Source organism: Olea europaea, unplaced genomic scaffold, assembly GCF_002742605.1.
Source record: "Olea europaea var. sylvestris unplaced genomic scaffold, O_europaea_v1 scaffold2762, whole genome shotgun sequence".
Taxonomy (NCBI): domain Eukaryota; kingdom Viridiplantae; phylum Streptophyta; class Magnoliopsida; order Lamiales; family Oleaceae; genus Olea; species Olea europaea.
In genome coordinates this window covers 55,129-68,747 of record NW_019246070.1, presented here as the reverse complement: position 1 = coordinate 68,747, position 13,619 = coordinate 55,129, and the positions used below count along the sequence as shown (strand labels likewise).

The 13,619-nt window shown below is 37.0% G+C and overlaps 3 protein-coding genes across 3 annotated transcripts in view; all 3 read right to left on the bottom strand.

Moving 5' to 3' along the window:
• Window positions 1–748, bottom strand: part of LOC111383800 (isoprene synthase, chloroplastic-like) — a gene marked incomplete at its 3' end in the record, with an annotated part of 7,759 nt that extends 7,011 nt beyond the window's left edge. The window contains exon 1 of the mRNA XM_023007964.1: window positions 447–748. Within this exon, the coding sequence (XP_022863732.1) occupies window positions 447–470 (24 nt within the window). The remainder of the gene's footprint in view (window positions 1–446) is intronic.
• Window positions 749–3,045: 2,297 nt separating this feature from the next.
• On the bottom strand, window positions 3,046–3,948 carry LOC111383799. Its single transcript, XM_023007963.1, has 2 exons — window positions 3,447–3,948; window positions 3,046–3,203 (listed from the first exon to the last, which is right to left on the bottom strand). Exons 1-2 carry the CDS (start codon window positions 3,946–3,948, stop codon window positions 3,046–3,048), a joined length of 660 nt encoding a protein of 219 aa, XP_022863731.1.
• A 4,319-nt stretch (window positions 3,949–8,267) lies between these two features.
• Window positions 8,268–11,636, bottom strand: LOC111383801. Its single transcript, XM_023007965.1, has 2 exons — window positions 9,114–11,636; window positions 8,268–8,783 (listed from the first exon to the last, which is right to left on the bottom strand). Exon 1 carries the CDS (start codon window positions 11,410–11,412, stop codon window positions 10,921–10,923), a length of 492 nt encoding a protein of 163 aa, XP_022863733.1. The 5' UTR covers window positions 11,413–11,636; the 3' UTR covers window positions 8,268–8,783; window positions 9,114–10,920.
• Between the last annotated feature and the right edge of the window lie 1,983 nt (window positions 11,637–13,619).

Below are 13,619 nucleotides of genomic sequence, written 5' to 3'. Positions count from 1 at the left end.
TATTATTATTATTATTATTATTATTATTATTATTATTATTATTATTATTATTATTATTATTATTATTATTATTATTATAAAGACAAGCTCTTTATGATTAATATGGTTCCTCTCTTATAACTTAAACTTTTTAATTAATTTAACATTGTATTAGTGACACACAAATGAGTTACAATCTCGTCGTTCAAGTGTTTGTGAAAAAATTATTATGTGTTTTAGAATTGTTATCATCAGTTTGAACTACAAATAAATCAAGTGGTGAATAAGTAACAATGCTTGTAAATATCATGAAATGTAAGAATAAAAATGATTAGACCGATTATAATTAAATTATAAACAGCTGACAAAATGCGCCACATAAAAAATAAATATAGCCTACACATGAAGAATATGTTAAAGACAAGATTTAATTTATTAAATCTAGCAAAGAAGAAAGAATGTATTACCCCACTATCATTCATGAGAGACATCACGAATTCGTGAGTCCAAGAACTTGGCTTATAATAGCCGGAATGTTGATTTGTACTCAAATTTTTAGCTTGTTCATTTGCAACACAGTGTATTCTCCACCTTTGTTCGGTGTTTCCAATAGCTTTTGTTATGATTTGTTTGGGAAGGTTTCGAATGAAAGAGGAACCAAGGGGTAGGAGGAAGATCTAAGTGCCACCCAAATGAATATGATACAAGTACCACAAAGAATACGATTTTCTAACTATGTTTATTATGCCCATAATCTTTGGGAAGGAATATATATAAGCATAGTGCATGGAAGATATTTTCTTACATGTGTCTTTTTCACATCATTTCTTTTTCAAAACAAGTTTTCAAACAAAAGTGTGCTGCACATTTACAACACTATTCAAATCTTTAACATTTTGAATTTTCATAATAATGATGGGGGGAAGCACATTGCCTTTTTGAAATCTCTACTGGCGGTTTTCAATTGTTGTAACAATGACATCTTTGTTGCAAGTTCAACTTCAACTGATATCCCTTAATCTTTCACAAAAGTTTGGTAACAGTATAGTTATTTCCTTGGGATAATAGGTTAAATTAATGATTTTAATAAAATAATAATACTTTTCTGGAAACTCTTATGTAGCTCTGTGTCATTCATATCATAAATTAATAATTTGCCAAATTTACAAATATAATTGACTATTATATTTTATCAAATTATGACTTTATTATTACTTATTTTTCTTGAAATTTAAATATAGATGAATCTTATCACTAATTTTTCTTATTGCATCTATAAGTTCTAGAGTTCTCGAATTACGATAAAAAATTTACGAAGTGTTGTTTATGTTTTGAGCATTTCTTGCATGCAACAGCTCCAAAGTTATTGTATCAACCCTAACTTCGTCATTAGTAGGATTTTTAGTTACATTAGAAAAGACTTCTTCTAAACTTGAACCTTTGAACTTGCATCATTTTCACTATGCTAATTCAAAAGGTAATTTATGTTCGGTAACCCAAATATTTAATTATTGTCTCAAGTTTATGAATGCCATGTTCATCTAAGCATTAATTTAAGTTCTTCAAGGCCATTTCTTACAAGGAACGAATTTCATAATGTTGAAAACAATTTGCTTTTATCTATGCCTAAACATTTATCTTCCAAGCTGTGAGACTGCAAGATTGATTGCATCCAAAAAGATTATTTTTTTTTCTAGATATATGCAAAATGCCTTCTGCCGCAACAGGCAATAAACACTGCAAAAGATTTTTCATAATGTTCTGGTGTATGTTGAGTTCGATGTTGTCATAGAGTATACAGATACAACAATAAACCATGCATGTTACGATTAGCCTTTGTTTGAGCCATTATTTCCATAAGAATACATTTTTGAATAGTGCATTGATGAAAAATGTGTGGTTAACAAATAAAGAAAAATTTTGAATTTGCATGTAATATTATTTTATTAAAGAATATGTGGTTGAAATTATGTCAAATCACTGTTTAAGAAATGTATTTTTTAAAAAGAATGTGGATCAAACATGGCCTTAATATTTTAACAAATCCCATTGCATGTTACAATTAATGTTTTATCAACATTTATTATACATTATAATTACTCATTGCATGTTACAATTTATGTTTTATCGACATTCATTATACATTATCATTATAATAATTTTTGCAACATTTGTAGTAAATTTCTATTAATGTTTTTGCAACATTAATTGCATGTTGTCGTTATCTTTTAGCAACTTTCATTGAACATCATTGTTAGTATTTTAACAATGTGCAGTGCCCTTTGCCATTAATGTTTTCAGAACAAGCATTGCCCGTTATGCAATAATAAAGAATACCAAATCAATACTCACAAATGCTCAAAAAATTACTCTCTGAAAGAAGATAGTTTACAGCTATAAATTTAATTAAACATAAAACAAAATCTTTGTATAAACTTATATATATCGCATCCACTGTACTGGAAAAGATTAAATACAAATATCAATTCAAAAACACATTTAGTGCCCGTTTGGTAGCCATTTTTTGACAAAATGCATTATTTCAATCACATCCAAGTGGGGCCCAACCAATATTTTTTCATTTCATTTGAATTCAAATTGTCCAAAATGCCAAATTTAACCTTTCCTTGTCTTTAGCAGACGAAGACTTCAGGCCACGTGATTTCGTACTTTTCAATTGTTACGTGAAAGAAAGCATTTGTTGTCTTGGCACACAAATCCACAAAAGTAGTCAAAATATGCATGGCCCATATAATTGGTGCACAACACGACCATTTGTTCTTCTCACTACACACGTTCACGCCACTCACCGTAGACCGATTTAGAAATGGTAGTCACAACGCTATAAATTATTTTTCCCACTATTTCTACACACTAAAAGATCAAGATTACAACGTCAAAAAAAATTCAAACAACACAGATAATTATTCTCCAACTAGTGCAAACTGCAAACTAGCGTGCATGGTACGTTTGCCCCATCGGGTACCCTCTCTCTCACAAACAATCAAAAAAAGGGAAATTAATTTCTCGCGGACTGCGTCCCAATTCTAACGCACTTTACCCCAATCACAACTGCTGGGCCATGTAGTCACGAAATTTGTCCCACTCATTGCGCTGCAATTTCAGTGCATGCATTTTGGCATGCATCTTGTGATCCGCATTCGACAGCTCAACATCGGCTGCATCTTCATCCTCGTCCGCTCTCGTGAATGCCTCATCCACCCCTACTCATTGGAGAAAATTATGTATACCCATCGTGGCCACGACAACAACTTGCGTTGGGAATGAGTAGCTAGGCCTGCGATCCAATATTTCCCATCTTTCTTTCCACATACCGAACACACGTTCGATGACGTTTCTGCATGATAAGTGTCTGAAGTTAAACTTCTCACGAGCGTTTCGAAATCGACAACGTCGTCTCGTCCGCTCATCACGAAGCTGTTGGAAGTGATACAGTATGTCTGAACCTTTGTACGGGGCCATGTACCCGAGCCGATGCGCAAATCTTAAGTCCACTAGATAGTACTTTCCGAGTCCTGGGAGCAAGAATAAATGTCTAGCGAGTGGATGGCACACACATGTTGTCGAGCATCGTGCGTATTCCTGGTGTGCCCTGCTAACACAAACGTGAAACATAAATTGAAATCGCATGTGGCCAGCACATTTTGGGGTAGGCGCTCCTTTTCTTCCTATGAAATGCACAAGCTCGTTCCACGGTAATACTACTTTGACATGCATCTCGTTAATGGCATCAATGCAGTCTTGGAACAGTGGGTGCTTGTTTAAATCGAGTCTGTGAGACCACAAACTATCGTTGTAGTTATGACTCGGTCGGATCAAACGCGTTGACAGCACGATCACCGCGCGTAGGACCTCTTTCACGTAGTGACAGATGGTTTCGAATGAGTGGTTGAATACTTTATTCACTTGCCGATATCCCTTCCCGTGCACTAATATGCAGAAGAACATTTTCACTTGCTCTTAGATGTCAACATGTTGACTGCTCCGCAAGCCGTACTCTTCTTGCAGGACATGTACAAAATGTCGCAGCATTGGAGGATCCATATGAAATTCTTGAAAGCACATCTGTCCATTATCGCTCATTGCCTCCATAGTATTCACGAGCATCGCTCCCGGCAATTCTGCAATACGATACCCATGCTGTTGCAACGGCTGTCAAAGAAGTTAGGAGAAGCTCGTCGTCCAAGTCATCCTCCGCATCAGAATGGGTATGCAGAACGCAGCTAAAGTTATGATCTCTTGGTAGGCCAAACATTCGCAATTTCTTAAAAATGACAGCATGTGTAATTTAAGCGCTTGCAAAGACTGTGACGTACTCACTAGGCCTCTCAGCTTCTCACCTTGCTCCGTCCAACTTGATTCATAGGAATTTATAGAACTTGTGCATGTCTAGTATCGTATCACATGCACCTATTCTCTGGTTACTACTAGTGCAGCAAAATTTGCTATTGCACATTTTAACCCAACTACAGTTATTGGAGCTAAAATTCCGCATAGTGCCATCTGCTTTTTGTAAAGTTTGAACAATGATAGTTGCAAAAGTGACCTGACACATTTGGCTTGATAGAGAGAATTTGGACATGTCACAACCTACTCCAGTTTTAGTTTGGCCATGGATCCGTTTGTGGAACAGCGTGGTTTTTGTTTTTTCCTTCCATAATTGAGTGTGAAACGCGTGAATAAATTTAACAGCATATAGCATCTTTGAACGTATAATGAACAAGTGGAGAAAAGTGCGTAAAAAAAATACAACAGTTTTCATACAGGCAGCAAAGGAAAAAAAAAGGCACACAGTCACTGGCATTGTTACTTCCCACGGTCATTAAACATCCACTCAATCCACTCAAATTTCTTATCTGTGTCTTTCATGATGGCAAGCATGTCACGGTATCGCTTCTGGGCTAGAAGCTGGCATGTGAAGAAGTAAAGAGGTGTTCGCCGCTCAAGGCAGCCTGTCACTAACAACTCTTGGATGCAGTCTATCCCAGTGGTTTCATTTGAAGCCATCATCGTATGAATCTTTGCCGCCACTTCCTCTGCCACACTAGTGGTACGATCTACTTAGAATAACAATTCACGAGCAGATATATTTTTCTTCCTGGCCCTGCGCTGCCCACTGGACGACTTCCTTTTACTGCCGCTTGTTGTGCTCGAAACGTTCACGCGATCACTGACCCCCGCTTGTTCGGCCTCGTCGCTCGAACCACTACCCTCTCCTTCCACCAAGATTGCATCCCTAGTGTTCTCAAGCGCACTATCCTCGTACATGCTGAATCTTCTTCTGCACAACTTCATTGGAGTCATAACATACTTGTCTCGATCGTAGCTGTCACCGAATAGCTAACGGTACTTTATGTATATCTCACTGACGTCCTTGTCCTTGAAGTCTTTATAATCCTTGTTCTCCTGCACAGGTTCAGCAATGAGAGTACCATTGTGAAACATAATTCGCCATGTGTCAAAACAAAGAAACAACTGCTACAGAGGTGTAATATAGGGCATGAAGTTAACGACACGAGCAATTCATTGCATGCACAGGAATCAATCCACAATTATATTCGAAGTGTCAAATAATCCCATTAGCATGTAAGAAACACGTTGTTGTGGTTGAGAAAAATGTTATAGCACGAGGTTTTGAAGAAATGAAAACCCAGTAAAGAACGACAGGTAAAAACCATGAAGACGTATCACACAAGACACAACCATCGAATTGAGCAAGCAAATCAATGAACACTCGAATCTGAAATGAGTAGCGGTCGAACAATCACAACACTGCTGTAATGAACTTTGCAGCGCAACCAACATTTACAATATAGTGCATTGTCAAGTTCCAACAACCGGTGGAAGTAAAAAGAATCTCAAAGCATAAACACCTAAGGCAATACAATAATGTTGAAACTGAAATTAGAAAAAATCTAACAATAATTTTGGTAAATGCATTGTTCATTTTCGGCAATGTAAAGCCACAGTCCAGGGGATAATATGTTGTATGATGCACATGTGAACAAACATCAATTTTACCACCGGAAAGGCAATCACTAGTCATGTAGTCAGTCTTGTCCATAATCGGGTTAAGGTGAAACTGGGAGTCCATTACCTGAATCTTCTTGTGCCACCATTCTTCAGAAACAACTATTCGGTCGGTAGCGTCGTTATACTCGATTCTGCTGTTGTTGACAAGCTTCGATAGATGCTTGTATATTCGACGCATTTAATACCAATGATTTCGTAGCTGCTAGTGGGTCCAGTTATGGCTGGTCACGGAGTCGAAGAGTGAGGCGACTCGTTCTCACCCATGTTTTGTAAAACACCGACCGTTCTGATGCCCTTCGGCAATGGCGATCTCGCATGCAACAATGAAAGCTTGGGTGGGTGCCGAGCTCCAACGAGCGTAGGACTTTGAGGCCATCTGTCACACCGTCCCCATCGCTGAGTTGGAATGTCCGTGAGTGAAATCCCTTGGCTGGGAAGTGGAAGAGTTGGTCTTTAACAGTACAAAAACCAAGGGGAAGTGGAAGATGGAAAGATAACGCAATATTTGTACCTATTTTTTGGATTCATCCATTGTCGATCACTATCACTACGTCGATCAAGCGTTGTTGTGGAGTGTGGTTTGAGTGGAACCGATGACAGTTGCTGTGGGAAGTCGTCCATGTGTGGGAAGGTGAAAGTCGACATCGATAGTGCGATTGCTAAAATTTTTGGCCTGTGTTTTGGGTGCTCTTCGCCGGGTTAGAAGACGAATGTGGGAAAAGGAAAGTGTCGGTGGGAGGGGATGTTGAGGGAAAGAGAAAATTTACTGACTATACAATTTGTCAGACAAGTGGGTGGCAACGTTCGATTAATTCATTTTAGGCAGAGAAAAATGGCAACCAAAGAGAATCTTTTTCAGTACTGTGGATGCGATATTTATAAGATGTGGCCCACGACAAGATGAAGATGCTGACCTACCTCATAGATCCTATTATCCCAGCATCGACACAGAAGGGTTTGCATATCTACTCTGACACAGAATGTACTACAATATACCAAGAATCAAATTGTGACAAACCTTCAGATGCCCATGAACCAGTCTAGCCTTCTCGCAATCACCATATCTGCCAAATTATCTGTTATCAGGTCATAAACCTATCCCTGGGTACAACATAGAAAGGCCAAAACCAACCTTCTGTCACACGAAGCCTCCCATCAAGAACTGCTGCATCACACAAGTTCATGTTTGCAATAGAACGCTAGGTTCCTTTGATAGGATCTAGGACTTCAGCCGCTTTAAGCTCCAACATATAAGTGCATTGGCAGACCCACATTGGATCGTAGTGGGTCAAGTGACCCACCAGCTTTAGATGAAAGAAAAGTCTCCTTCCATTACCAAACATTGGATCCTAATGGGTCAAGTGACCCACCAGACCCACATTTTTTTTGGTGGTAGTGGTGATTGTTTTAATAGGCTCCAAAATTACGAAGAAAGAAGAGTGTCCTTCCATTACCAAATAGCAATTGAATTGATTGTTTTCATTGGTAAACTTGTAATTATTGATAAACGGATTATTTTTTTCACTCGAATTAATCGTTTTAATTGGTTGTTTGTATCAAGTATAGAAAAGTACGTTAAATGTAAATCTGAGTTTAAAGTATTGAAAATAATATAATTATGGAACGTTAGAACGCATAGAGAACAGTTGTCATAAGATATCAAATATATTAAACTTTTAGTAACTTTTTTATAAGTTTGATTGTGTTTCAATGACTCTAAATATCTACGTCTGTCACTGTATAAGTCTTGTTACCGCCAGCAATCAAGGTGGAAATCAATTATCCCACTCACAAAAAACGACCTTGTAGTGATCATCTTTGTTAAAGTAAAAATAAATAAATAAAAATTTAAAAATTAATTAATTAGCAGTATCTATGACACGATATATGCTTAGAGGGAAGGGACAGAAAAGGAAGGGAAGTCCTGTAACCTTTCATGTTGATTTATAATTCAGTAATTTATTAGTAAATATGGATATGATGAATAGGAAATTTTAATTAATCTCAGATTAGTATAGTAACGTTTTTCTTGGTTTCAGCAAAATCAGACACAAATTGCTGTTTTCTTTATTGCACACTCCTACTCTCACACTTACCCTCTCACCAAGAACTGATCTGATGCTAAAACCTGGAGGTACTTGCTTTGACATTAAAGTGGAAAATTAATATTATGTAGTTTAATAAACCCTTGTCCATGAAAACTTCTCTCATTCTAAGAACAAGTGAACAGCGTTTAAAAAAATATATATATATCAATACTTATTCTCAATAACCTGGGTAAGCTATCATCTAATCCTGATTTAGGCTTTGTGCTTCCAAATAAATGATAAGAGGAAAACTTCTCACTAGTCACTATCATCTAATCCAAGAACACCACAATAACAACAAATAACAAGCTAAGTTTTATTCTGATCGAACTCTTGGTTGCCTAAATGAATCTTTTTGTCCTGCAAAATAGAGCTATCACTTCTGTTCATTTGGACTCATAACATATCAAATTCATTTTACACAAGGATGAACAAATTTCCAGCCAAATGTACTTAATCATTGACTTGATCTCATATATAAAAAATCCTACATTTATTTATGCATTCAAATGCTAAAATAGAAAGATATTACCTCTTTTTCTCACAGCTTAAGTGTTGTTTGGTTGATTGTCAAACCCAAGTGCAAGCTCTCAATTCCATTTCCATAACTGGAGGAAAAATTGCTATACCGAAACTCAGTGCAATTACTAGGCAATGATTGATCTAGAAAATCAATATAGATATTACATATAGAGATATATACATATGCATGTATAAAGAGTTAATTGTGTATCACAAATACTTTATGAGATTACAACAAAAATGAATGGAATGATGATCAGAAAAAAGGGAATGGCAATTTATTTGAAAAACAAAACAAGAGCAACTGAAAAAATGTAAACATAATCGACTGATGCATGTTCATGCTCGCAATTGAGAGCAGAAGCAGGAAGAATAAATTACTTGGATTTGCCATAGATATATAAGAGTTAATGATGTAAAGCATTATATTCAACAGTTAGTATATATAGACTACCAAAAATTCTCTGTTACCTGAAGCCCATTCCTATCCAATTGCTTAATAGCTAGGAGCTGCCAAAAAAGAAACCTCCATAAAATTCGGAAATTCAATAATCAAGGAATTTGATATGGAAAATCTGACAGATCTGGTCCTCTTTAAACCCCTCTCCCTACCAACAAAGGGAAACATGAAGCATGGAGCAGAGAAATTGACAAATAATGCATTTAGCCGCCAAAAAATCTCTTAACAGGAGGTTATTAAGGCGTGATTTATCTGCTCCACAAAACAAATGGGAATAGCACATAATTTTTTTGAGATGGAATTCATTATGCAAGTCTAGAATCACTTCCAGTCTCACAGACACAGAGCAATAGAAAAAGGAAACAAAAGCGGAGTATTACACAGAACTACACAATAGACATAGAGATCGGTTCCTCTTCGAGTTTGTTATGGTTGGGCTTCAACTTCCACCAAAACTCAACCAATAACCAATAAGCAACCAATAATCAATAACCAGGGGAGTTCAATTGCAGTAATATTCAACCAATAGCCAGCAGCAATAAACACAAGATAACCAGCTGCATGGACACAAGATACAGAATATATATTGTAATTGCTCAAAGTGAGAACATACACTGAAATTACTAAAAATAATCAGTTAATTTCCAATCCAAAATCAGCCATTCATTCCATTAATTGATGATTCAATTACAATGGAGTTGATTACAATGGATTGCAATTAAAAAACAAATATAAAAGATATAGAAATAGACCTGCAGGGAAGGAAGTGAAGAATAGACTAAGAGTAGAAGAAGAGAGCAGAAGAACGGAGAAGTAGAAAGCTGGAAAAACGGAGAAGAAGAGGAGAAGCAAGAAAAGAGCTTACCAGAGGGGAGAGAAATGCAGAAAATAGAGAAGAAGAAGAAGAATCGGTTGGGCTTCAACTTCCACCAAAACTCAACCAATAAGCAACCAATAATCAATAACCAGGGGAGTTCAATTGCAGTAATATTCAACCAATAACCAGCAACAATAAACACAAGATAACCAGCAGCATAGACACAAGATACAGAATATATATTGTAATTGCTCGAAGTGAGAACATAAACTGAAATTACTAACAATAATCAGTTAATTTCCAATCCAAAATCAGCCATTCATTTCATTAATTGATGATTCAATTACAATGCAGTTGATTACAATGGATTGCAATTAAAAGACAAATATAAAAGATATAGAAATAGACCTGCAGGGAAGGGGAGTGAAGAATAGACTAAGAGTAGAAGAAGAGAGCAGAAGAATGGAGAAGAAGAAAGCTGGAGAAACAGAGAAGAAGAGGAGAAGCAAGAAAAGAGCTTACCAGAGGGGTGAGAAATGTAGAAAATAGAGAAGAAGAAGAAGAATTGGAAGAACCAAAGAAGAGGAAGAGGGGAGGTAGACGGTAGCAAACCACCACGATCAATTCAACATTCGACACCCTTCCAAATGCACGCATACAGCTACATATAGACCCAAACAACAACCCTAATGAGACTGGGCTAGCCCACTTAAACAAAATAAACTAAAGGGTCCAACCCATGACATCCCTTCCCCTTAAATTAACCTTGTCCTCAAGGTTCAAAGATGGGATGTCTTCTTTAAGTTAGTAGCCGCCTCATTCTCTTCACCATCCTTGGATTAAGTAGATAGTGTAAGGTGGCACAAGCATCGTAGAACTCCTGTGCAACTTCTGTCGAATCAAACTCCGACCCCACCTGTGGTTCCACTCGCAATTCTCTATCATCATTCTTTTGGCCATTTGGAAAATTATGTTTCTCTCCCTTTGCTACAACCATGGAACTACCATGATTTTCCCAATTGAGTCAAACTTACTGATTCTGGAACCTCCATACTGTCGCTGGAAGAATTTTGACAAATATTTCTTCTACCGACAGATTCTTTGACTGTATAAGTAACTTCAGATTTTTTGATAACATTGTCATATGGAGGTACAAAAGGCTTTTCCTTGACACCATGCCCAGGAATAGATTCTGCATTGATATCATTTTCAATCGTGCTCACATCAGAACCCCTCATACTAGAAATGCGCCTCTCAAAAGCCCCATTAGAAGCCTTAGTGACAAGATCGAATCTCATTTTCTCTACCATCCTTCCACTGCACTCATCAACATCAGTGATGACATCGGTCTGATAGTTTATATAAGCCGAGTTAAGCTTCGCATCCATATGAAGAGACTTCGAGCTATCATTTTCAAGTTGCAGCCTCTCTGACCTCCTAGATTCAGTTGGGATTTCACAATTTTGAGCATTTGACCCACCCAAAAGTATCATTGACACACCGCTTTCACTTACCTCGGACACCTGACTATTTGAATCAAACAAGTTCAGCTTAATCCCCAATTGAGAAGACTTAGAATCATCATCATTTTGGGATTCTTCCTCAATAGTTTCTGAAAATCTCCAGCAAAGCTCATCCGAAAACAAACTCCAATCCCCCTGGGATGATTTGCAATGAATCCATAAAACCGTACGTAAGCCCTCCCTTCGAAGTACTTTTTAACCATTCCTAGCCTCAGGTCATCAGAAAATGTGATGGAGTTGGAAGTATTTTCTTGCTTCCCTTAGCCAGTTCCTAGGTCCTTCTCCCCCAAAATGTGAAAAATCCATTTTAGCCTCTTGATTTTCTCTAGAGAACCCAAAATGGGTTTCATATCTTCCAAAGATACCCCTACTAGTTTGAGATGGTGATCCAAATACTTTTATTTGTTTTTCTTTGCAATGAGCCTCGCTCCCAGATAATTGAGCTAGCATCAACACCATAGACTCCTGTGTAGCCTTCATTTCTCCCATCATTTGTTCCATTCGGTCCAGGCTAGTACAAACACCCTGTAGCATCTAGTCGATTGTTTTAAAGGCCACTCCCAGTTCACATAGCTGCTCTGATACCACTTGTTATGGTTGGGTTTCAACTTCCACCAAAACTCAACCAATAACCAATAAGCAACCAATAATCAATAACCAAATGAGTTCAATTGCAATAATATTAAACCAATAACCAACAGCAATAAACACAAGATAACCAGCAGCATAGACACAAGGTATAGAATATATATTGTAATTGCTCAAAGTGAGAACATAAACTGAAATTACTAACAATAATCAGTTAATTTTCAATCCAAAATCAGCCATTAATTCCATTAATTGATGATTCAATTACAATCCAGTTGATTACAATGGATTGCAATTAAAAGACTAATATAAAAGATATAGAAATAGACATGCAGGGAAGGAAAGTGAAGAATAGACTAAGAGTAGAAGAAGAGAGCAGAAGAACGGAGAAGAAGAAAGCTAAAGAAACGGAGAAGAAGAGGAGAAGCAAGGAAAGAGATTACCAGAGGGGAGAGAAATGCAGAAAATAGAGAAGAAGAAGAAGAGGAAGAGGAAGAAGAACCGGAAGAACCGGAGAAGAGGAAGAGGGGAGGTAGACGGCAGCAAACCACCACGATCAATTCAACAATCGACACCCTTCCAAATGCACACATACAACAACATATAGACCCAAACAACAACCCTAATGAGACTGGGCTAGCCCACTAATACAAGCCCACTTAAACAAAATAAACTAAAGGGTCCAACCCATGACAGAGTTATGCACATGTTTGACGTGGATTGAAGTAATATGATAGAAGATGTTAGAAAAGTAGATAACTTACTTAGAATGAAGTTTATAAGTAGATAACTTATTTCGAATGAAGTTTATCCATCCGCATCCAAGACCACATAGAATCACAAAGCACATTGGTCACCGATGATACGCCATCCTCCTCCCCTGATTGCAGAAGCTGCTAAACCCAATAGATTAGAAAAAACGGACCAGATATTATAGTGTAGAATAAAAAACTAGAGAAGATTCTGGAATGGAATATAGATTATTGGGTTTCTTGGGTTTACAATCGATCCATTTGGAGGAGAGATACTTGGGTAGGACAGTTATACCATCCTAACTCAAGTCTCAAAGTGGCCTTATCTCATTAGGTGAAGCTGGGCCATCAAATGAGGTGGCGGCTCCTCATTAAATAGTCACATCACGTAGATCATGCCCAAGTATTTCTCCATTTGGAGGCTGTATGCTATGCCATTTCAGCTTATTGTGCAAGGAGCAGCAATGAGGAGAGGTGAGCCGTAAGCCCTTGTTTGGGCTCCATATTAATGAATTTTGGAATAGTAATTTTTTTAAGAATGTGTGGTTAAAAAAGAAGGAAAAGTTTTGAATTTAAGTGTAATATTATTTTATTGAAAAATATGTGGTCAAAAAGAAGAAAGAGAAAAATGTATTTACATTATAATGGAGCCTAAATAGTGGCTAAATGGCATAAGGTAATTTGATTTCAATTTTAGGGTTTTTATATTTTTTCAAAGTTAAATTTTTATAATATTTTTAGTTACAGGGTCAGGTTGAATTGAATTAAATTTGGGCTAGTTTTTTATTGCAACGAGCATTGAACGTTGCAAAATACGCTTTCAACAACAGTCATTGC